A 21,055-nucleotide genomic window follows, 5' to 3' on the forward strand; every position below is an offset into this window, starting at 1 on the left:
GGGCTGCGGGGCTCCCGCCCTCCGGCCGCCGCCGTGGCGCGGTGGCGGAAAGATGGCGGCGGCCAGCGAGTGAGCGCCGGCGGCGGGCCCGGCGGCGGCCCCGGCGGTGAGCGCGGCCTGCGGCGGGCCCGGACACCCCCGGGACCCCCCCCCCCCCCCCCGGGACTCCGCCGGTTCCCCGTCAGAACCGCGGCCGGGCCCCGCTCCGCCACCCCCCGGTGCCCCTCGGCGCCCCCCTCGGCCCCTCACGGCACCGGTTGCTGCCCCCTGTGCCTTCCCCCCCCCCCCCCCCCCGTGCCCGCCTCCCCCTCAGCAGGCCGCCCCCGCACCCCGCCGCTCCCCGCGGGCTCCTCCCGGTGTCCCTCGCCCCACCGGGGGCTCCGTGCCCGGCTCCCCGCCTCCCTCTCAGCCCAGGTCTCCCAGAAGGTCCCCCCTCGGGGTGCTGTGGGGCTCCCCCCCCCCAGCTCTGTTGCCCGGGACCCCCCCCCCTCGGGGTGCTCCCCGCTGTGCTGTGGAGCCCCTCGGTGCCCCGCGCCTCCCCCGGGCTCGGCGGGGCCCCGCCGTGAGCCCGTGCCCGGTTCCCGGCAGGGCGAGGATGCAGTAGGGCGCTGACCATGGACCATGACGCCCCCACCATCAGGCCCCGCCGCATCCAGAACCAGAACGTCATCCACCGCCTGGAGCGCCGCCGCATCAGCTCGGGCAAAGCCGGCACCCACTGGCACCAGGTGCGCGTCTTCCACCAGAACGTCTTCCCCAACTTCACCGTGGTCAACGTGGAGAAGCCGCCCTGCTTCCTGCGCAAGTTCTCCCCCGACGGGCGCTACTTCATCGCCTTCTCCTCCGACCAGACCTCGCTGGAGATCTACGAGTATCAGGGCTGCCAGGCGGCAGAAGACCTCCTGCAAGGCTACGAGGGGGAGATCCTGGCCAACGGCAACGACCAGAGATCCGTCAACATCCGCGGGCGGCTCTTTGAGCGCTTCTTCGTCCTGCTGCACATCACCAACGTGGCCTCCAACGGGGAGCACCTGAACCGCGAGTGCAGCTTGTTCACCGACGACTGCCGCTACGTGATCGTCGGCTCCGCCGCCTACCTGCCCGAGGAGCCGCACCCGCCCTTCTTCGAGGTTTATCGCAACAGCGAGTCGGTGACCCCCAACCCCCGCTCCCCGCTGGAGGACTACTCCCTGCACATCATCGACCTGCACACGGGCAGGCTCTGCGACACGCGGACTTTCAAGTGCGACAAGGTCATCCTGTCGCACAACCAGGGGCTGTACCTCTACAAGAACATCCTGGCCATCCTCTCCGTGCAGCAGCAGACTATCCACGTCTTTCAGGTGACCCCCGAGGGCACTTTCATCGACGTGCGGACCATCGGGCGCTTCTGCTACGAGGACGATCTGCTGACCCTGTCCGCCGTGTACCCCGAGGTGCAGCGGGACACGCAGACGGGGATGGCCAACCCCTACAAGGAGCCCTTCATCAACTCCCTGAAGCACAGGCTGCTGGTGTACCTGTGGCGGAGGGCGGAGCAGGACGGGAGCGCCATCGCCAAGAGGAGGTTCTTCCAGTACTTCGACCAGCTGAGGCAGCTCCGCATGTGGAAGATGCAGCTCCTGGATGAGAACCACCTCTTCATCAAGTACACCAGCGAAGACGTGGTCACGCTGCGGGTGACGGATCCTTCTCAGGTACTGCCTGCCCCCCGCGGCCGCTCGCTGCTTCGGGGCAAGTGCTCTGGGCAGGCTGGGTGCTGTGAGCTGCGTTTCTTAGCTGAGCCTGTGAACGCTGAGCGGACGAGTTGTTTAGGAGCCCCGTTACTTCACTCTTTTGTGAACGCGTGGCGCCTCTGGCATCAAATAGCTTCGCTGTCTTCCGCTGTCATGATTTCGCTACATCCTCCTTGACGCAAAATGAGAGAGAAAAGATCTTAGGTGGTTACTGAGTCCCCTTTCTCCAGGGATTGTTCCCCGTGCTCGTGGGTGCTTTACAGTGCTCTTCCCCTCCCGAATCCCCAGCTGATTTTTTTAGCTGTTATTTCGTGTAATGCGCTTATATTGTAGAGTCTCTCCCTTTTCTCCTGTATTTTCCAGCGTGTTTTTCAAATATAATAGTCTTCATTTTTCCCCAGTCGAATTACCTTTTCTGCTCTGCCTACGTCCTTGCTCTTTCAAGCTTCTATCAGAGACAGTATTTATGATCTCTCCAAATTGCAGTAGCTGCTCTTAAATCTAGCTAATGTCCCAATTGCTTCTCCTTTCCGCTTAGTTCTCAAGAAGTCAAATTAGAGCAAATGCAGCTCCGGCGGTGCCGAGCCCCTCCAGACGTTTTGCAGTGCTGTGGGCTGATCGTCTCCTCCCCACTGTCAGCTCAAAAACCGAATAACGCTGCGAAACCGAGCGGGGCCTTTTACATCTTCACCTTGTCTGCTCCTTTAATTTGTGCTTTTTTTTTTTATGTTTGAAGGTATTTAGCGAGAAACCTTAAATCTCTAGTGCTGATCTGTTCCCTAGGTGCTTGTTTTTCCTTCCACACCCTTCCTTTCCTCCCCTTCTTTGCCAGTTCCAGTAGTGAGACGCCAGAAGAAACAGAAGAACAGAAGAAACGCTCTCTGCGAGGTGCCTTAGCCTCATCCACCCCAGAGAATGGCTTCTTTTTTTCCTCTAAAATTGTGTATTTGTTTGGGGGGTGTTATTCTGGGAGGGACTAGGCGAGGCCAAACCTGATCAGTTTTACCCATCGATGTGAGACGCAGCGGCCGCCTCAGGGATGTTACAGCCTTGTGGAAGAGGCTCGCGGCGTTCGGCTCCGTTCTGGAGCGGTGCTCCTGACCGAGGCCGCCCCACCTCGGCAGGCCTGCCTGCGTTGAGGCTTTTTATTAGGGCTTCCTGAAGGAAGCTTTTTAGTCACGGAATGCCTAAAGCTCCCCTTTTTCTTTCTTCTGTCAGACAAGAACACAAGGTTAATCTGATTTCGGGCTGCTCTTGCTTTAGGCTTCTCTGCCAGGGAGGTTGAGGAAGTCGCTGGCCGTGCTTGTTTGTGTTGCCAAGGTCTGCGCCGAGTCTCCCAAGATCTTTGATCACGTGCTGCGGATACGTAGCCCGGGGGTGGTTGTTCTAGGCTCGTGTTTTAGCCTTGCCAGCTTTGCTGTGTGCTTTTTGTGACACTCAGCTCCTGCCCCCCGTACTGTGACGGTGCTCTGCCTGTCGCAGGTGCCGCTGAGATGAGGTGAGAGTGATTTCTCACGTTAAGGGCAGCCTGTGGGTGTCTGTGTGTTGAACTGGCAAAGGAACCTTTTTATTTAAGAATATTCCTTGCAATTTTCAAAGATGTAACTAGTTCCTCCTCCTGCCGTCTCCCCGCGTTGTCTCTCTGCTCCAGCCGCGTATTTCAGGAGGGCTTCCCTCTCCTCAGGCAGTAGTGCAGTGAGTAACCTCCTCCAGCGCGCCTCGTTGTAACGTGTGGGGGCTGGCTTGTATGATCACAGCTTATTTTGGGCCCGTAAAACAAACAAACCTGGGGATATTTACGGTCGGGTGAGGTGGGCAGAGCTGCCTGCCGTCATCGCTGAGCGTTGCTCGGGAGCGGGAGGTGAAGCCTTCGGAAATTGCCTTTGTTAGCAGGAGACTTACCCAGATATGTGCATGGACCAGGGGAATCAGCCACCTGCGAAGCAGGGGCAGGCTCTGACTTTGGGGTGCCGGGATCTTAGCCCTCTTCTACTCAATAAATTAACACCGTTGATGTCCAAGGATTAAATTTGCCCCTTCCCAGGGGGATGGGGATGTCCTCTCCCCTCGGTGCAGCCGTGCTGGTACAAATGTCGCATTTTTCCCCCGCCTCTGGCTCGTTCCTCCTGCGAAACGCTGCCAGGCTGCAGCACAGTGCCCGGGGCTTCTTGCACGGGAACGCTGATATTAAAAAGAAGTCATTAATGTCTCTCAGATTTTCGTTTCTGTGCCAGCAGGGTACCTGGAGGGCACAACTTTTTGTCGGCAGCGCGCGGCGCGCTGAAAAGGCTCATCTCTGTGTGGCGGCAGTGTTAAGAAGGGAGAAGCAAATCATTTCTCTGCATAAAGGAAAAAAATAATTTGTTGCCGGCTAGCATGGGTTTGAGATCGTTTTGTCAGCAGGAATGGAAATTAAATTTGGCACTTCAGAAAGCATTTTGGAGTTGGTGGAAGGCAGAGAGAAGGAGAAATACTGGCATCCAGTTCGAGATGGAAGAACTGGAAGTCCGTTCAGGTTTTTTTCCATATATAATTGCATCACGGTTAACAGGTGGATAATTTGGTGCCTGCTGAGGCATTTGGGTAACGGAATGGAGTAACGTGGGCATGTGGGATTCTCCTGCACTGCAGAGAAATTTGGCTAGGGTCTGGGATGTCACATGGGGAGGAGGAAGGGACAGCTCTCCCCCGGGTAACCACCGCCTCTGCCTCTCTCCCCAGCCCTCGTTCTTCGTCGTGTACAACATGGTGACCACAGAGGTTATCGCCGTGTTTGAGAACACGTCCGACGAGCTGCTGGAGCTGTTTGAGAACTTCTGCGACCTCTTCAGGAACGCCACCCTGCACAGCGAGGCGGTCCAGTTCCCCTGCTCTGCGTCCAGCAACAACTTTGCCAGGCAGATCCAGCGCCGGTGAGCCACTGGGAGCATGCTTTATACCGTGTAGGCACGCGCTCGCCCCTGCCAGCTGAAGGCTAGTATCAAATAACAACAGCAACCCTGAGAAAACCAGCTCCTTCATGCCCCGAGGGCTGCAAGAGGCTGGCTGGGACGTGGTTTGTCCTGCAGCCTCGCGCATCTGCCCTTGTATTTTGCAATATCTGTTTTTTAGCAGGAAGGAAAAGGCAGTGGCAATTCAGTGCTTAGAAGGGAAAGGAATTTTAAGGGCAAGATGTTGCTGGCGCTCCTCGAGCAGTAACTCCTCTGGAGGTTATTGAAGCAGTAGTTAAGGGCCCTGCAGATAAGGTTTTATCAAGATGCCACATCATCTATTTGGATGTGTTTTGCCAAGTGCCCTTCTCTAAATTTAGTGTGCAGCAAACTGTGTTCTGTAACATCAGTAAACAGCTTGTGGTTCTCATCAGACTCTGCTCGGAGGAAAGAAGCCGATCTGCCTAGACCTGTAGCGAAAAGTGAGCAAAATACCGAAATAACCAGGGTTTCTAGAATGTGCTTTAACAGTCTGATGTGGTTTTAATGAGGCAGAGTGTGTTATTTCTCTCGGAATATGTTTTTATGTGACTCAGGGTGTTTTGTTGTTCTAGTGACTTGTTTGACATCATCCAAAGCACTCGGCAGTCACTGAGGGGAATGAAGCTTCGGTTGATTTTAGGTTCGTGTCCCATAAGTAAAAGGAAGTTGACTGCCTGTAACTTTTTAGAGCTCCCCGTCGTGAATTCCATATTGCCTGGGGGGAAGAGAGAATGAGAGAGCTGACTGCAGATACCTGCAGAACAATTCCTGCCTTGTGTTAAAATAAAGAGGAGAATCTGCTCAGCCACGTGGCTGTAAGGGCCTGTAACAGGAGTGTTTAGCTTAAGCAGCAAAGCGTAGCAGTGCTGTGTGCACAGCAAGCTGGCTTTTGGCTGTGTTTCTGGCCTAAGGGGAAGGTTTTTACTGTCCCCGGTGTCTGACACTCGTGCAGCTGATCTGCCTCTTCTTTGCTTGTGGAAAGATCCAATTATATTTGGAAAGAGAAATCCAACCTGCGCTAGTCTCTTCACCAGGAAGAACTTGCAGCACACTGTAGTTTGTGAAGAGCTTTATGCTTCCCTCCAAGGTTCTTCCTCATCTCAGGTTTCTCCCTTTATGTGTTTAAAACACTGTGGCTGGAGAGAGGGGGATTCTCAAGTCAACCTTAAGGGCTCAACTGTTACTGTGCAACCCTCCGGCTTTTGCTTATGCTGTTTGCAGGCTGCACGGTAAAATTCGGATTGACTGAGAAGCTGCTAATCCACCTCTCCCTGGTTCTGATCCCGTTCGTTTCCTGTGCTGTGGAGCAGCTGGGGCCGGGCCCTGTGGATAGGCACGGTCTTGTCCTTCTTGCAGTTTGGACTTTCAGAGCAGAAACAGCAATGATGAGGGAGGATAAAAAGGTCACCAGAACTGGTTGGTGGTTGAATCGCTGTGATGCACCTTTGGAAATGAACTGTTGTGGTTCTGACACTGCTGCTGTTCCTCTCTCTCTCTCTCTCGGTTTTCCTCCCTAGTTTATTTAAGCTGTGCCGCTCACCTGGGGCCTTTGTGAATAAACCCTTCTCGTTCTGCTGCAGGTTCAAAGACACTATCGTGAACGCCAAGTACGGAGGGCACACGGAGGCTGTGCGGAGGCTGCTGGGCCAGCTCCCCATCAGCGCCCAGTCGTACAGCGGCAGCCCGTACCTCGACCTCTCCCTTTTCAGCTATGATGACAAGTGGGTGTCAGTCATGGAGCGTCCCAAGACCTGCGGCGATCACCCGATAAGGTATGAAACGGGCCAGGGAGATGTATGCGAGGAGAGCAGTGTGGGAGTAATTCTAAATCACCTCTGCCATGTGGGGACAAATTTGCAGGAAGGCCGAATAGTTCCGTGCTTTTCTCTTTTGGCATCCCTTGAGCAGAGCGTTTATTTCATTAGTCCCACAACGCTTGGCATCTCTCCTTGCGATGTCGTACCGTGTACGTGTGGGAGAGCTCTTCAGGTTGTGTCGCTGAGCTGCCCTGGGGAAGATTTGGGTCGGGAAGCCTGAGCCTTTTCCATACAAATGCTCTTGTTCCTCCTTTTATTGCAGCCCAGCCTTCCTGCTGGGGCTGCAACGTGGTTCTGGATGCCCGCTTTCCTGTGCTGGAAGGATTCCTTCTGAGCACGTAGGGTTAGCTGGTGAGGATCATCTGGTTTGTCCTATGAGTAAAATATCAGCCGGGTTAGGTGTTATTCATAATGCTTCTGGTATTGATTTTGCTATTTTCAGACTTCCCTTGTTTACGTTTCTCACTGTGAAAGCTGTACTCCTCTTCGTGCTCCCCTTCTTTCTGTGATCTATAGGAAATTTGTTTCTGTGGTAGGAGTTTCGCCAGGTGTAAGAGCTGTTCTGTGCCTCTTACGTCTGAGCCTTCGATGCTGGCAGCAGGAATGACTCCACGCTGGAGAATGAGGAGGTTCGCGGTGCTTCTTGCAGAAACACCACGGCTGTTTCTTTTTGTTGGCTGCAGCCATGGCTGCAAGTAGTAGTGTTTAAAAATCCAGCATCTCTCCAGCCTGAAAGGCTCAAATCAAAGGGACGGAGTTCTCTGGGCAGAGTAGTCCTTCCACTTAGAGTCCCACAAAAGGGAAATGAACCTGTGCTCTAAAAACAAAGAGAGCCTTCAATCTCCAAGTGCTTTGTTTAGTGATTGCCCACATGTCGGGGGCTCCGGAAGCCTAGGGAGACCGTTCTGGCCGCTTTCCCAACTTTATTTTCATCAATGCATTCTCAAAACGGGGTTTCATGTCTCCCTGGCCCTGACTCAGGTGGCGGGGAACCTCTGATTATTCCTGCGCTCTCAATTCCCAAATTATGTATATTTAATTAATATTTTTTTTTTCCCTTGCCTGTATGATTTGGTTTAATCTCCGTCTCCCGTGCTGTCTGCAGAGAGCCTGCCCTTTCCCCCTTGTCGTGCCTGACGTCGGGAAAACTTGCAGGGCAGTGGCTGTCTGGCAGCGCCAACCTGCTTACATCTCCTGCAGACAAAAGGGAGCGGAACCGCAGTCGTTTGCTGCAGTTACCGGCTTTGTAGTAAACAAAGCCAAGTGCCACCTTTCCTCCCTCCCCTGAGCAAAGCGGCGTTGCAGCGCCAGCCCTTTCAAAGCTCGAAGCTGTGCGGAGTCAATTAGGAGCTGAATAGGGTCTGAAAGCGGTGGGGCTCCTGGTTTTCGGAAAGTAAGTAGAAGACCGAGGCGCTAACCTTAACCATTCAGCAGCTGAAATCGCGCCGCTGTGTTTCTCACCTGCAAAACAAAGGGATTAATAAAGTCATGCAGCCGCCTGTTGAGGTTGGAGAGCTTGGAAATGAGGGGCGGCAGGATTTGTAATCTGAGCCCCGTAACTGGCTGAAGTGCAAAACCCTTCAGCAGCTGAGGGTGTTATGATCAGTTGTGACCGGTACGTAGTTTCCTAGCGTGACATGAAAACCTCCACCCGTTTTACACGCCAGCTTCAGCACCTCCGTGCGTGGTGTCCCTTTAATCCTTACTGCCTCTCTGTGTCCTGGTAGGTTCAACCCTCGTCTCCGGCTGCTTGAGAGACCAGTGGTGGTTTACTCTTGGGAGGGAAGAGCTTTAGGTTCCCCACCTCTGCCATCTTCCAGCGTCTTTTCAGGAGGCTTGAAGAGACATTCAGTGGGTGAAATGGTGGGACTTGGGAGGAAGAGGCTCTAATACAGCTTTACCTATGGCAGGGGGTCTCTAAAATCCATCTAGATGGCTAAGAAGGAGCCATTTAACCAAAAAAATTGGTCTGCAGATAAATCTTCCATTTTCATATGGTTTGAAAAGGCTGGTCTTGCTGTTTCTGTTGACATACAATTTTATATTGCAGTGCCTAATTTATCCCCAGAGTGAGAGCCCATGGAAATGGCCTCTGATTGCAGAGCACTTTTAAAAATAGATTTAAAAATACCAAACCGAACACATCTTTGAGATTACAGGGAGCTTCATCTTGAGTAGTAAATTATTGTGAATTGGGGAGAGAGAGGAGCAGACCAGGGACTGTGCTTTATTTAAAGAATGACCCTCCACATACCCAGCCTTGTGTAGGAGGGAAAGGGCTTTTTGAAAAGCCAAATACCAAGATTGTGACTCTCTTGCTGGGTTCTTGTGTGCAATTTTCAGGCAGGGCTGGCTAGCACTTCGATTCAGAGGAAGGCAGAGGAGAGTGGCCCTCCAGGAAGAACATGAGGATCTCAATAGGCTGTGCTGTTAAAATGTGGAGTACGTCTGCTCCTGAAACAGCATCGCCTCTATCTGTCATCACCCGTTCTTTCCAGGCTGAAAGCAGAGTGCTTCGTATTGCTTGCTGGCATGGGGAGGGGGGGGAGAGAAATGTGCTCTAATATTAAAAGCATTCTCCGAGTTGAAACCAGAGGAAAAATGCAAAATACCCACGTCCACAAAGTGGTGGTGGAAAAGGAAATGGCTGGGAGGCAAAATGGCAATTCTGTTCCCGTAACTGAAAGAGCAGAGGAAATGGTCTAAAGAACTGAGGCAGCTTCAGGGAGGATTTGAGTCCTGTCAGTTGGAGCTCAGCTGCCTTGTGAAGGTACCAAATCCCTGAAACCCCCACTGGAGTCTTGGGGAGAGTGGGGTCAGCGCAGAGTCCCCCGATCCCACAGCAGTGCAGAATGATGGTGTTATGTGTGCTACACAGAGCGAGTCTGTCCTCTAGGATGCAGAGAAGGTTCGAGAAAGGAAGAGCTTTTTAGACATGTCTGTCTCGTCAGTGCTTTGCCTCATCCCCTTGGCACTGCTCACTTGTTGCTGAAGCTGTGCTCCAGAGCTCACCTCTTTGGGGGCACAAAAGAGCTTCCTCAGACCCCCAGGCAGGTTTGTGGTGACAGCAGAAGGACACATCTTCTGTTTGCCTTTACCCCTGCCCTTACTGCGATGCCTCTTGGATGCTGTCCACCAGACACTTCCCGCCCAGGCTATCCTGTTAATGATTTTTTGTTGTTGTTGGAAATCTAAAAGGCTCTGCAGAGTTGTTTGAGGTGTAAGATGGAACCTCTCACCCCTGAGCAGAATTGGATCCGGCCAACTCCAGCTAATTGGTCAGCTAACTCCACCAAAATGAGGGCAGAGTTCTCTCACTGGTAGCACTGAAAGAAGTCTGTAGGCAGCGGGAGGCTGGCTGCCCCAGGAGGGGCTTTCCTCTGTAGCCAAGAGCCAGACCCCAGCTGAGGACCTCTGCCTCTGAGGGATTACCAGAGATTGAACGAGGCGCTCGTCTCTGTTTGTGAAGAGTCCAGATGGCAAAGTCAATAGCCGGGAACAGCCATAATTGACTTTTTCTTCCTTTCAGATTTTACGCTCGGGATTCTGGCCTCCTGAAGTTTGAAATCCAGGCGGGACTCCTGGGGCGACCCATCAATCACACGGTGCGGCGCCTGGTTGCGTTCACCTTCCACCCCTTCGAGCCCTTCGCCATCTCGGTGCAGCGCACGAACGCGGAGTACGTGGTGAACTTCCACATGAGGCACAGCTGCACGTAGGGGAACACGTGGCCGGGACGGTGTTCTCCTCGGGTCTGGGCCTCTGCCACAGGCACACCAAAGCCGGGCTCTCACGCCTTCTAGGAAACCAAACCATCGCTCGTGTCAAGAAATCTGACCTGGGAGCTCCTACCAGCCTGCATCCCGCAGCCTCAGCTGGGGAAAGTCGAGCAGCCGAAGGCCTGGGAGTGTTTCTTCTGACTCTGTTCGCACTGCAGCGTCCCCACTGCGCTGAGCGCTGCTGCTGTTCCCTACTCCTATTGATGAACAAAGCGTAGCTGAGATTCCTTTCGTGATTTCCCAGAGGCATGTCTGTTTTCTCTCCCGTCGTCTGTCTTAGGATGGCGAGTACGGAGCTTTGCAACGTGTTTGTGGAGCGCTCCCTTCTGCGCTGATGCTTTCCTACCTTGTCAAGACAAACAGCCTGTCCTAGAGGGAATGGATGGAAGCCATGGGGAGGGCTTAAAAATACAGCTACCTGTGTTTGCATCTTCAGTATTAATAGGGAAACGAAACCCTGTTCTCATCCACACAATCTACTCACGTGAGTTTAATATGCAAGAGGTTAGGGAAAAAAAAATGTGAGAAATCACTGGAATTGAGAAAGATGAGGTGTATTCCTGACTCTTATGCAAGTCACTTAATTTTTGTGCCTTAGTATCCGTAAAGCCCCTAAGTGCAAGCTGGTGTGTTAACACCAGAAGGCCAGTGCAGCCGACTGTGTCTCCAGCGTATGAAAAGGTGGGCACAGGAGGAAGGCGGGTGGCTGGGAGAGGTGTGGGGAGCAACAACGGGAGTCAGAGGACTTGTTCTGCAGGGCGTGGACAAATCCTCGTGGGCATCTGCAGGTTCTGCTGCTGAGGAGAAGAGAGACCCAGCTGCTGGCACCCTCCTGCGCGCTAGAGTACGGACGTGGAGGATTAGTAGCATTTGGGTCTCCCCAGAAAGGAAGGAGGAGACCTGAATTACTGTGCGTTGCTGCAGGTTTGCAGTTGAGAGCTGAGTTTGCTGACTTAGGTTGCTTACCTACCCCGTTTGATACGCTGTTCTCTGTGAGAACCCCTTCGGACATTCGCAGGCTTCGAAGCACAACCGGCTGGTGCATTATGTTCAGCGTGCTGCTGACCGGACCACTGCAGTGTCTGTGCTGCCTCTAGAATAAGCTCCTGGGGGTAGTATTACCTGTTCCGTGAGCTGGAGGGGGTGCTGGGCTGCCCTCCTCTGTTAAAAATGGAATTTTTGGTTGTAGACATCTGGGTTTTGCTGCACGTAGGCTGGTTTGTGACTGTGCTGTAAGGCGTTGCAGCCATCCCGTGTGAGGTACAGAGGGGGCTTTAGAAATTTGGTGCTTGTACGTGGGAGACCCCTGCTTTGAAGGGCCCTGTTGGTGTCACCTTTGGACCAAAAAGGGCTGTGGGTGATGTGGCCACGTGCCTGTGAAGGAACAGTATTAAAGCCACGCATTCATTCTGCGTAGTGATGCGTAGGAAAACAACCGTGTGTGGTGGTGGTGCCTGCGTACAGCGTGGCTGTCGGGCCTTGTAAGGGAAGGTGCCCCAGGGTCCTTGAAATCAGCCGTCACTCTTGGTCTCGTGGTATTTCTCTCCTCTCCGGGCCTCCCTAAACTTAATTCTAGGGCAAGGCACTGTATTTCACTGCTCTTTTCCTGGTGTTTGCACTGTTGGTTTCTCAGGTCTGTCAGGAGCGACTTCAGGTCGGCAGACGGCTCATAGAGGAGGCGCCAGGCCACACGTGCGTTGGGTCTGGGCTCCTCTCCACCTGATAACACTATTTGTCAAGGTCTTAGGTTTTTATCCTGTGATCTGTTCCTCAAACATTCAATTAAAGCTCCACATGGAGAATCATTTGCACACTGTAGACCATGGAATTACCTCCTTCCTACACCACTTTCACGTTTGTTCACACTTTCAGTATGAGGCTATTCTTTTCCAAAGCTTTCAGCAGCTCTGTCCAAGGCCGGGTTTACTCCTTGGTGTCACAGCCTGGGACGTCAGTGCTTATTAAAATGGTTGTCAGATCTCCATTTAGATTATTTTTCTTTAGGTGGCAAAAATATAAACCACTTCAGCGTTTCTGCAGTAGGGGCTTTTGCCAGAGTCAGGCTATCCCGTGTGAAGCAGAGAGCGTGGCACAGCAGACGATGGATTATTGGACCTGGGGCTGAGAGACCAGAGGTCTGTTCTTAGCTCTGCTATTAAATTGTTTTGTCACTGGGGGCATATCTATTCCTGTTCCAGCTGGTGTTTTCTTCTCTGTAAATGAGGCCAAAACCATATTTTAAGCTTTTGTAAAAAAAACACTTTGAGATTCATGGATAAAAAGTGCTGGGTAAGTGCTAAGTATTTTCTTATTATGTTTGCAGACAAACCGATTGATTCATTCTGGGTACTAATTGCCTTGGAGTAGCATTGCAGATCCTCTGGTTGTGGCTGCTGCGTTTTATATCTACAACAGAGTTAATTTTATTACAGAAATGTGTTGGAAGGAAAGTCTCTCATGCTTGAAATTTTGATTCTTTATTTAAAAAAAAAAAAGCGTGTGGTGGGGAGGGTGGGAGGAAAGGGGAGATATTTTCTACCTGATATTTTTCCTAGGCTAGGATGAAGATTTGTTAGCAACACAAGACAAAAATGGAATAAACAGAATTTGCTTTAAGAGCCTGACGTACTGGTTTTGTTTTCCTAAAATCTTAGTGGTGTAGCCAAGAATTCCAGTGCTGAGAAGAGCTGGTAGGGCTGTGCCTTGGACTGCGCAGGCATACACTGAATGCTAGTTTGCTGCCTCTTCTTGGCATCTGGAGTACCAGCGCGCTCAAGGATGTGCTGCCATGGGTGTTTCTGTAGCTACTGCAGATTTCTCAAATTCTTCTCTACGCGAGCTAATGCTGGGGGAGGAATACTTGGCCTTCAGTTATGTTTTCCCCTTTTTTTATTGTATTACCAGCCCAAGTTAGACTCAGACTCTTCCTTTAGTCCATTTGCGTAGCCTTGTGGCCATTTGCTGCTGATGCTCCACCATCAAGAGACGAAAGCGGATCAACACAGCTCGCTTGGCAGAAGCCATCGCCTGCCCATTGCTTTTCGATTGGGTAAGGCACTCGCATTTTCCAGCTGCGTGTTGCTCCCAGCCACGGGGCACAACATCGGGGCTGGAAGCATCCGAACGGTTCTCCCCAAAGTCTGGGAGCCCCCTGCAATCTGCTGCCGCTCTGTAATAACCCAGCGTCGTGCCTGTTGGTTCCTGCATGCATCCACATCGTGGTCCTGAGAGCTGCTTTCCTGTGAACCCTTCCTCCATTTCGTGTCTGCACTCCCCCGATGCTTTCCTTTGGAGACCTTGAGCATGTCAGAAAGCTCTTGAGCCCGTGCCTTTTCAGAGCGGCACTAAGTGACAAGGAGATGCTTTGCTTGGAAACCACGTTTGGCAGGCACTGGAATCCCATCTTTTGTTACTTCTTGTGCTGCCTGCTTTTAAAAAAAACAATATAAAAGCAGGACACTTGTGATATTTGTTATATAAACTGCATTAGGCAGCGAGCTGCAGAAATCCCGACGGAATCAAACCGATGTGTCCATTAGCGGCATGTCTCTGCTCAAGACTCCTTTCGGTTCACCTTCCAGCCCCGAGCAGCTGCCCCCTGATTTAGCTCCCTGATGTTCTCTATTTATTTACCAACCCGTCCTTTTGCTCAGGTGCTGGTCTGCCTGTTATGCTTCCTTCCCTTAGTCTCTTCTGACCCAGCTGGAAGAATCAGACTTCAGATGCTTTATTTCATATATTTTCTTAATTTGTCCATCTTGTTTCTGTCCTCTGTTCCTCTTCTGCCATTTCTTCCTGCAGGATCTCTCAGGACTTTGAGAAAAGAGATGACGATGGCTGGGAGGCAGTGGGACAGGTGGCCCGACAGCTTTCCTCTGTCTCTGAACCTTTGTCAGAAGGCTGGGTCCCGTGGGCAAGCAGTGGGACAGGATTTTGTGGGCTTGCTTTTGCACCGCTCTCATAGCTGTTGGTGTGCCTGCACACCTGTACCTTGTTAGCGTGGTTGTAAAAGCTCTTCTGGCCAAACACTCCTCATGAGAAGGGAACGCTGAAAGGGCTTTTATTATTACTTTTTCCCTTGCTCCTGGGCTGTGGGGGCTGAGCTGTGCAGCCGGTCATCGTAGCAGCAGCAGCCCCGTGCTCCCTGCCAACTGGGCTGGCTGCTGGGCAGGCAGCGGCGTCCCCTGCGAGAGCTGCTTTCTGCCCGGGGGCTGATCCCCCCTTGTTTCCCTCGGGGCAGCGACCCGGGAAGGGCTGTACCTAGTGTGTAAGGAAGGGAGATCTTAGAAAAACACCGACGTGGAAAAACCCTGAATTGCACGTGCTTTTCCTGCTGTTACGACGTGAAAACACCGCACCGGCTTTAGAGCGGCGGTGTGGAAATGAGCAATTCCTGGGGGACTGCTGCGGGCCTGCAGGAGGGGAGACCTGAACAGGGGTGGTTTGGGCAGGGGCACGGTGTCCCGAATCTCAGCCACTTGGGTTCCGAGGGATGTGCTGGCCCTTGCCTGGTGGGCAGGGGGTAGGGGGCATCAAGTGGGCCCATAGGCTTTATGGAATTTGTGCAGGGGGAATTTTTTACCTTGTCTCTTTGTTTCATCCCTCCCATAAGTCAAATCCTTTCCTCGGGCACCTTCTTGCTGTCTGTCGGCGGTTTTGCAAAGGTGCCGCATGCACCTGGCTATCTGGGGGCAGTTTAGAGGAGGTGGGACCGTTCCAGGCCGGGAGGAGGGCTGCAGGGAGAGGAGCCTGCCAGGGCAGCTTTCCCGGAGCAGCAGCAGCTCGGCCTTCGGCCACCGAGGGAAAAAATCATACAGGACCTGCAACAAGGCGATGGAAACGCGGGGTAACACTGCAAAGCCTCCGGTGGTTTCTGCATTCTGCGAGTGATAGTTAGACTGAATTCAGCCTCTTTAAAGCCAGGAGCGTGTTACTGCTACGTGGGGCTGTCCTCCTGCCCTTTCGTTCTCCCAAACAGCTTCGGGACGTGCCAGGCGTGGACCAAAGCAGCCCTGGGGTATTGGGGCAGAGAGCGCAGCGGGAGAGGCGGGGAGGCCCCCCCAGAGCCGCCCCGATGTGATTTAGGGCGCAGTAAGAGCAGCGGGCCGGGCCGTAGCCCCCCGAGCGCCTGCTCGCTGCCCGGCTGGCCGTTTGATAGCTGCTCGGTGCTGCTCAGACGTGGAGCGGTGCTGGATTAGGTGTTCCCGCTGCCCTTGGCCAGCGCCGGGAGATTTCGGCGCTCGCCCTCCCGCCTCCGGCCCCAGCGTCACTACGGCAACGGGGGAGAAACAGCCATCCGCATGGAAACGGCCTTGCTGCGCCCAGAATCGAGGGGAAAACGGGTCAAAAGGTGAGTTCGGAGGGGCGAGGGGCGCCGGCGAGCAGCCCTGGCCCTGCTGCGGCCGGGTTGATTCCCGGAGCGAGCCGCAGTGGCGTTGGGGACCCCTCCTGAAACACCGGCATCGCACCCGAGCAGCCCCAGCACACGTTCCCATCTCTCCAGCCTTGAAGGATGGCTTTCATTACCGCCGCCCTATTATTTTCAGCCAGTCCCGAGGTCAGGGCAAGGCCCAGATCCGCTGTGCTGATAGCCACAGCAGCACACAGCTAGGTCACCGTTTCAGCCCTGCCTTCGGTGCTGGCAAAATCCCCCCACCCCTTGGAAGGGAGAAGGGGCAGCTGGCGGCCAGACAAGGTCTCCTGTAACACGGGGCAAACACATGTCACGGCGATAGCTCGCCCTCTTGCAGGGATTTCTGTGCAAGGAGCTGGTTTTGGAGCATCTCCCGGCGCTGAGGCCGGCTGCTTCCCTGCCGCCCGCTGCGCGGTGGAGCCCGGGGGGCTGCCCCCGTCCCTGTCCCTGTGCTGGTGCCGCTAGGGAGTGCTTGGCCCTGGCAGCTCAGGAAATTGAAAATTTACCTCTGCCGTGGATGCAGCAGGAGCAAAATGAAAGGCAGCGTCCAGCTCCTCGCGAGGGGTGGCGTGGGGACCATTCCTGGCAATTAGGAGAGCAAGGTGTTTGCCTGCGGGCTGCTGCACGAAGAGATTAGAGCCGTATTTTACCACCTCAGCTTGGGACCTGCTGAAAAGGCTGCTGATGAGAGGCTGGGGGGGAATGTGCGTCCTTCTCCTGCCTGCCTGTGTTTTATTTGTCCTGCGTGCAGTGGGTAAACCCGGTTTGCTCCTGCACAGAGGAGCAAGCAGAGGAAAAGGGGCCGAAAGCTGGAGTCTTTGGTGGTGTGGCTGGGAGGCGTGATGGATGTCGGTGTGAGGTGCTCCGCTGTACAGTTTGGCTTTGCAAAATGAACCGTGAAGCGGCGAAGCGCCGAGGATGGATTTCGGAGCCAGCTCGGAAGGGAAAGGAAGGTTTTGAGGACTGTCGTTGCTGCTTGGGGAGGCTTGGGAGCAGTCTGTAAATATGGTGCTGGGACGATCTTTGTGCCGTCTTTAATGTGATTAGGCACAAGCCCCGAGGAGCGCATCGTGCTGCTAGGAGGGTTCTGGGGGTGGTCTGCTGGGGAGGTCTGGGAGCACGCGGCAGTGGATCCAGCCCAGTCCCCAGGTGCTCTGACTGCAGGAGAGCCCTTCATCGCACCCTCCTCCTGCTCTGTACTGTCTCCTGGGCAGCCAGCTGGGAGATCTTACCCTTAGGAAAATTTTTCACGTTGTATTTTCTCTTCCTGCATTTTTGCCTCCACTTTTGTCTCTTTCCTGACCCAACTTTCCCTTGCCCGCATCCTTGCTTAGCATTCAGCCCCTCGCACCCAGAGCTTTTTCCCTTCCGCCTCCTTTCTGTAGCAAACGAGCTGTGAGGCTGCTCCCAGGCGATGGCTGCTCGGGCTCCCCAGATGCGGAGAGGTTTCGGTCCAGGTCCCGGCCCTGTGCACAGCCTCGGGCTCTCAGATGCGGGGTGTAGGAGGTGAGCCGTGAACTCCAAAGGAACAAAAAGACCCCGAGAAGTGGCAGTAGCAGAAGGGGAGCCGGGAGAGCACGGCGGAGGAGGTGTGAGTGGTTTCAGGGAAAAAAAAAAAGGAAATAGTAGCAAGGCTTCGCTCCCCTCTGCAGCTCCCCGAGAGGACCCTGCAGCCCCACTTCACCGTCAGCCCGGGGACTTGGATGCTATTAGGCAGTTCATTAATAAAACCTCCGAGCAGTTCCCACTGCTGTTGAGTGTCCGTTAATGCCTCTCGAGGGGAAAGGAGGACGGTGGAAAAGCACAAAAACAACCTGAGGGTCCTTGATCTCTCCTTGGTCTGAGAGGTCAGGGGCTGAGGCTGGAGGGGCTGCTGTGGGGAGGGGAGGCTGCGCAGGGACGCGGGGCATGAAAGCAGCAGGCTCGCAGCGCCGTGATTATCTGCGGAAGTCCGAGTGCAAAACATAACCTGGCTCGAACCCTCAGTTCTCAGAGGCTCCCGAGGGGCGCTTTGGGGTTATAAACACCTAGCCGGAGACCTGCCTCGCGTGCATCTGCAGCCAGGTATTCGTGCACCGGAGGGAAAGCCGTCAAAACCCGCGCAGATGTCCCCGGCAGCTGCAGCTGGGCTGCGGCAAACCACCCCTGCTGCTACAGGTTATTAGCGCCGCGGGGTCTGTCCCCTTCTCCTTGCCTGCTTGTGTATAGTCAGCTGTTAAAGGACACTGACATCACTTAATTAATGGTTTAATTGAATCGCACAAAGGGATCGGAATTGGCCGCCTGACTCTTTGCCACTGAGGCTCGCGGAGGAAATAGTAAATCACCAATTCAGCAGATAAAGCTGCGCTCTAGCTAGAAAGCCCTTGTTGTGGGGGTCAGGGGAAGAGTTCCTCTTTCCCAAATAATATGCTGTTAGGGGTAGGTCTGGGGGCTGTTTTTTCCAAGCCACCAGGTGTCATCTGTGTCCACGGGACAGGTAACTGAGTTAGACTCAATCTCCAAGGCACTCCTTAAAGGATAGACAGACCAGAGGCAGCATCTTATCTGTTGGCCAGAATACTGTTTGGTTTCATCCCATGTGATGGAGAAAGGTCCATGTCGTATGTTAAAATGGAGGGCAAAAACCCAGAAAGGCCACGGTTAAACCAGGATGGAGCTTGGCAGTCAGTAGCGGCTCCTGAGCTGGTTTTCAGGGTGGGGTAAAAAAACCCAAACAAACCGAAACAACAGCAACAACACACTTTTCTGAGAGTTAAGGAATTGAAGGTTAGGAGGAAGAGGAGGGAATGGTGAGAAAAATGTCCCAAAGCAATGGGGAAACCCAAAGGGAGAGGATGTGACCCGAATGAGGGTGCTAATGCTGTGGCCATGCTACGCGAGTAATTGCTGCTCAGGAGGAATGTGAGCCAGCAGAAAACGGTGTTCCACCCAGGCGCCAAGAAAAGCAATTAAAACTGGTAAATGCCAGTGGCTGACTAAAACCAGGCCTTTAATTAATAGTTTCATCTGAAGAGTAAGGAAATCATTAAGTGCTATTGGTGTCTATTAATTCCCTGCTAGAGGAACAACAATAGAGGGTTTAAAGAGTTCTTTCACCGTACAGTGTGTGCAGGGAGGAGCAACTGAGCCCTTGCACAAGGAAGGAAAGCTCGCTTTGTGTAGCTGTGCTCTCCCACAGCACTGACAACTGCCCCAGAAACCCGGGGTTTGCTGCAGAATTAACAGCTCAGAGTGAGCCTTTAGCTGGGACGTGGCTTTGGGCTGCTCCACCAGGGCAGGAGAGAAAGTGGGTGGAAAATCAAACCAGTAAAAAGCTGTGCAAATGAAGCACTGGGGGTTTGGAAGGCAAACGGGGGGTTTGGAAGGCAAATATTGCTTGATATTGTACAGATCCGGCCACTGAGAAGAGCGAAAAGAGTGTCAACTCTTCTGGAAAGTGCAAAATAGATCTCACTTGGAGGAAGAAAATAGGGATAGGTACCAGAAGCAGGCAGAGTGGACAGGGAGATGAAACATCCCACTGTGTAAGCAGTGGTGGTGCATTGGTGGAGTTCATCAAATGTTCACGACTGCTCAGAAGCCAGGGGTGTTAAGGAGCAGCCTTTATAAAGGGCACAGCCTTGATTCTAAGTCTGGATGAGACAAAGATTTATTGTAGTTGCTATTTGACTCTTGAGTCATCCACCTACTCTTACCTGAATTTCAAAAGGACCACGTCTCTCTTCCCAATCTTGTTTTTCAATCCATTCCATCGTATTTATCTAACATGGGCGCTTCTGCTGCGTCGCTGCAGCAGGCAGCTTGTGGCAGAGCACGTTAGTGTTTGTATTTCTGCACGTGCACCGTGCCACGCAGCGCTGCCCAGCCTGCAGCTGGTGCTTCTCCTTTGTCAGGGCTGGTCATGGTGCTCAGCAGGAAGCAGGACGGCCTTGCTGTAAGGCACATCCGTGTTCGTGGCTGCCTTTTCCCCCTAGCTGCCCAAAATACTCAGAAATTAAATGATTAAATGTGGTTTGTTGCAGAGTTGGCATATTCTCCCTAAAAAGAGTAATATGAAGTCACCAGAAGCTCGGCCATGTTTCTGGAGCAAGGGGGAGGCTCTTCTAGTCTGTCACACAAGCATGGAAGAACCTCTCCTCCTTGCTGTCAAACCTGTGACAGCTCAGGGAACTTCTCTTTCAGATAACCTCTCCTCTGTTCAAATTCAGGCAGTTGGAGTAAGGTAGGGGATTCATCTGAGTCTTGTTTTATTCTCTTCTGTCAAATGCAACTCAACAGGCTCTTCTAAGCAGACTGATTTCTTTCAAAACCTGCAGCATGTCATTCAGCCCCATGAAGGAGGTTCGCTGCCTTGTTGCCATGGTACCCTTTCTCTAAAGAGGAAGAGAATAGTTAATTATGCAATTTAAGAAACTAAGGAGGAGCGACAGAAAGAAAAATAATAGAAAGGAAGATTCTGGGTTTGTGATAAAACCGCTGGCTGCACCAAAACACACCGTGTTTACAAGTGAAATGTTTGCCCAGTGAATGCTGCATATAGCCAAGGATTCTCTGGCAGCGTGGATTCCAAGTCGCTGCCCTGTGCTAGGCAGTGGGTTTCTGCCATCCAGGAAATCAAACCTGTTGTCAGTTACCGCTGTTACTTTCCCTGGTTAATGCTCCGGACAGCCTCAGACATATTTCCTTGGCAGAAATTCTCTCTGGATGGAGCTGGGACGGCAATAATGCATCACAGCCCTGTGACAAGCCCATGCTGCCTGTGGATATAGAGGCACGGTTCAAGACAGAAGTGTTTTAAATCTCCTTGGCAGCATTTCATTGTTTCTCAGGCCTGCTAACCCCCTGCTTGCCTTCCCCAGGAGCTCCAGCAAATCCAGTTTGCGGTGCACGAGGCAGAACCAAAGGGGCTGCGAGCAGCAAAACTGGCCCGATCCCAGCCCCTTGGAAGGGCTGGCATTTTCCATTTGCTGGTAGCACCGACAGGCCAGCTACAGCTTAGGTGAAACAAAGCACCGCAGCAGATCTTTGTCAATAAGGGATTCAGACTACGGTGCTCCACGCTGTGTGAACGGGGAGCGGCGCCTCTTGCACGCCACAGGGAGCTCTGCAAGCCAGGCGGAAAGGAAAGAGTTACTGCGTCTAGTTTCCAAATGTGTGCGGTGAGAGAAAGACGGAAGGAAGATGAAGTGACCCCATGCAGTTGTTTACTACAGGTGACTGCGAGGAGATCTGATTCTGTACGTATCTCATGCTCCCCTTCCCCCTAACCAGAGCAGTAGTAGCACTGAGGGCTAGACAAGAGCCACATACTGTGGAGAGGGGAAGAGAGCAGTTG

The 21,055-nt window shown here is 53.2% G+C and overlaps 1 protein-coding gene across 2 annotated transcripts; it reads left to right on the forward strand.

Moving 5' to 3' along the window:
- On the forward strand, positions 1-20,948 carry DET1 (DET1 partner of COP1 E3 ubiquitin ligase). Of its 2 annotated transcripts, XM_080607632.1 has the most exons (5): positions 1-106; positions 589-1,697; positions 4,458-4,648; positions 6,289-6,480; positions 10,055-12,918. In XM_080607632.1, exons 2-5 carry the CDS (start codon positions 615-617, stop codon positions 10,242-10,244), a joined length of 1,656 nt encoding a protein of 551 aa, XP_080463758.1. In that variant the 5' UTR covers positions 1-106; positions 589-614; the 3' UTR covers positions 10,245-12,918. The 2 variants fall into 2 exon arrangements, with proteins under 2 accessions (XP_080463758.1, XP_080463757.1); XM_080607631.1 differs by lacking the exons at positions 1-106; positions 10,055-12,918 and adding an exon at positions 20,580-20,948.
- Positions 20,949-21,055: the final 107 nt, after the last annotated feature.

The sequence above is a fragment of the Anser brachyrhynchus genome, assembly GCF_964034855.1.
Source record: "Anser brachyrhynchus genome assembly, chromosome: 11".
Lineage (NCBI taxonomy): Eukaryota > Metazoa > Chordata > Aves > Anseriformes > Anatidae > Anser > Anser brachyrhynchus.

Excerpts from the sequence above, each read along its gene's own strand:
- DET1 (XM_080607632.1), top strand. The coding sequence starts at position 615 with ATGGACCATGACGCCCCCACCATCAGGCCCCGCCGCATCCAGAACCAG. Across the intron at positions 4,649-6,288 it reads GCCAGGCAGATCCAGCGCCG|GTTCAAAGACACTATCGTGA; the intron begins GTGAGCCACTGG and ends GTTCTGCTGCAG. Across the intron at positions 6,481-10,054 it reads TGCGGCGATCACCCGATAAG|ATTTTACGCTCGGGATTCTG; the intron begins GTATGAAACGGG and ends TCTTCCTTTCAG.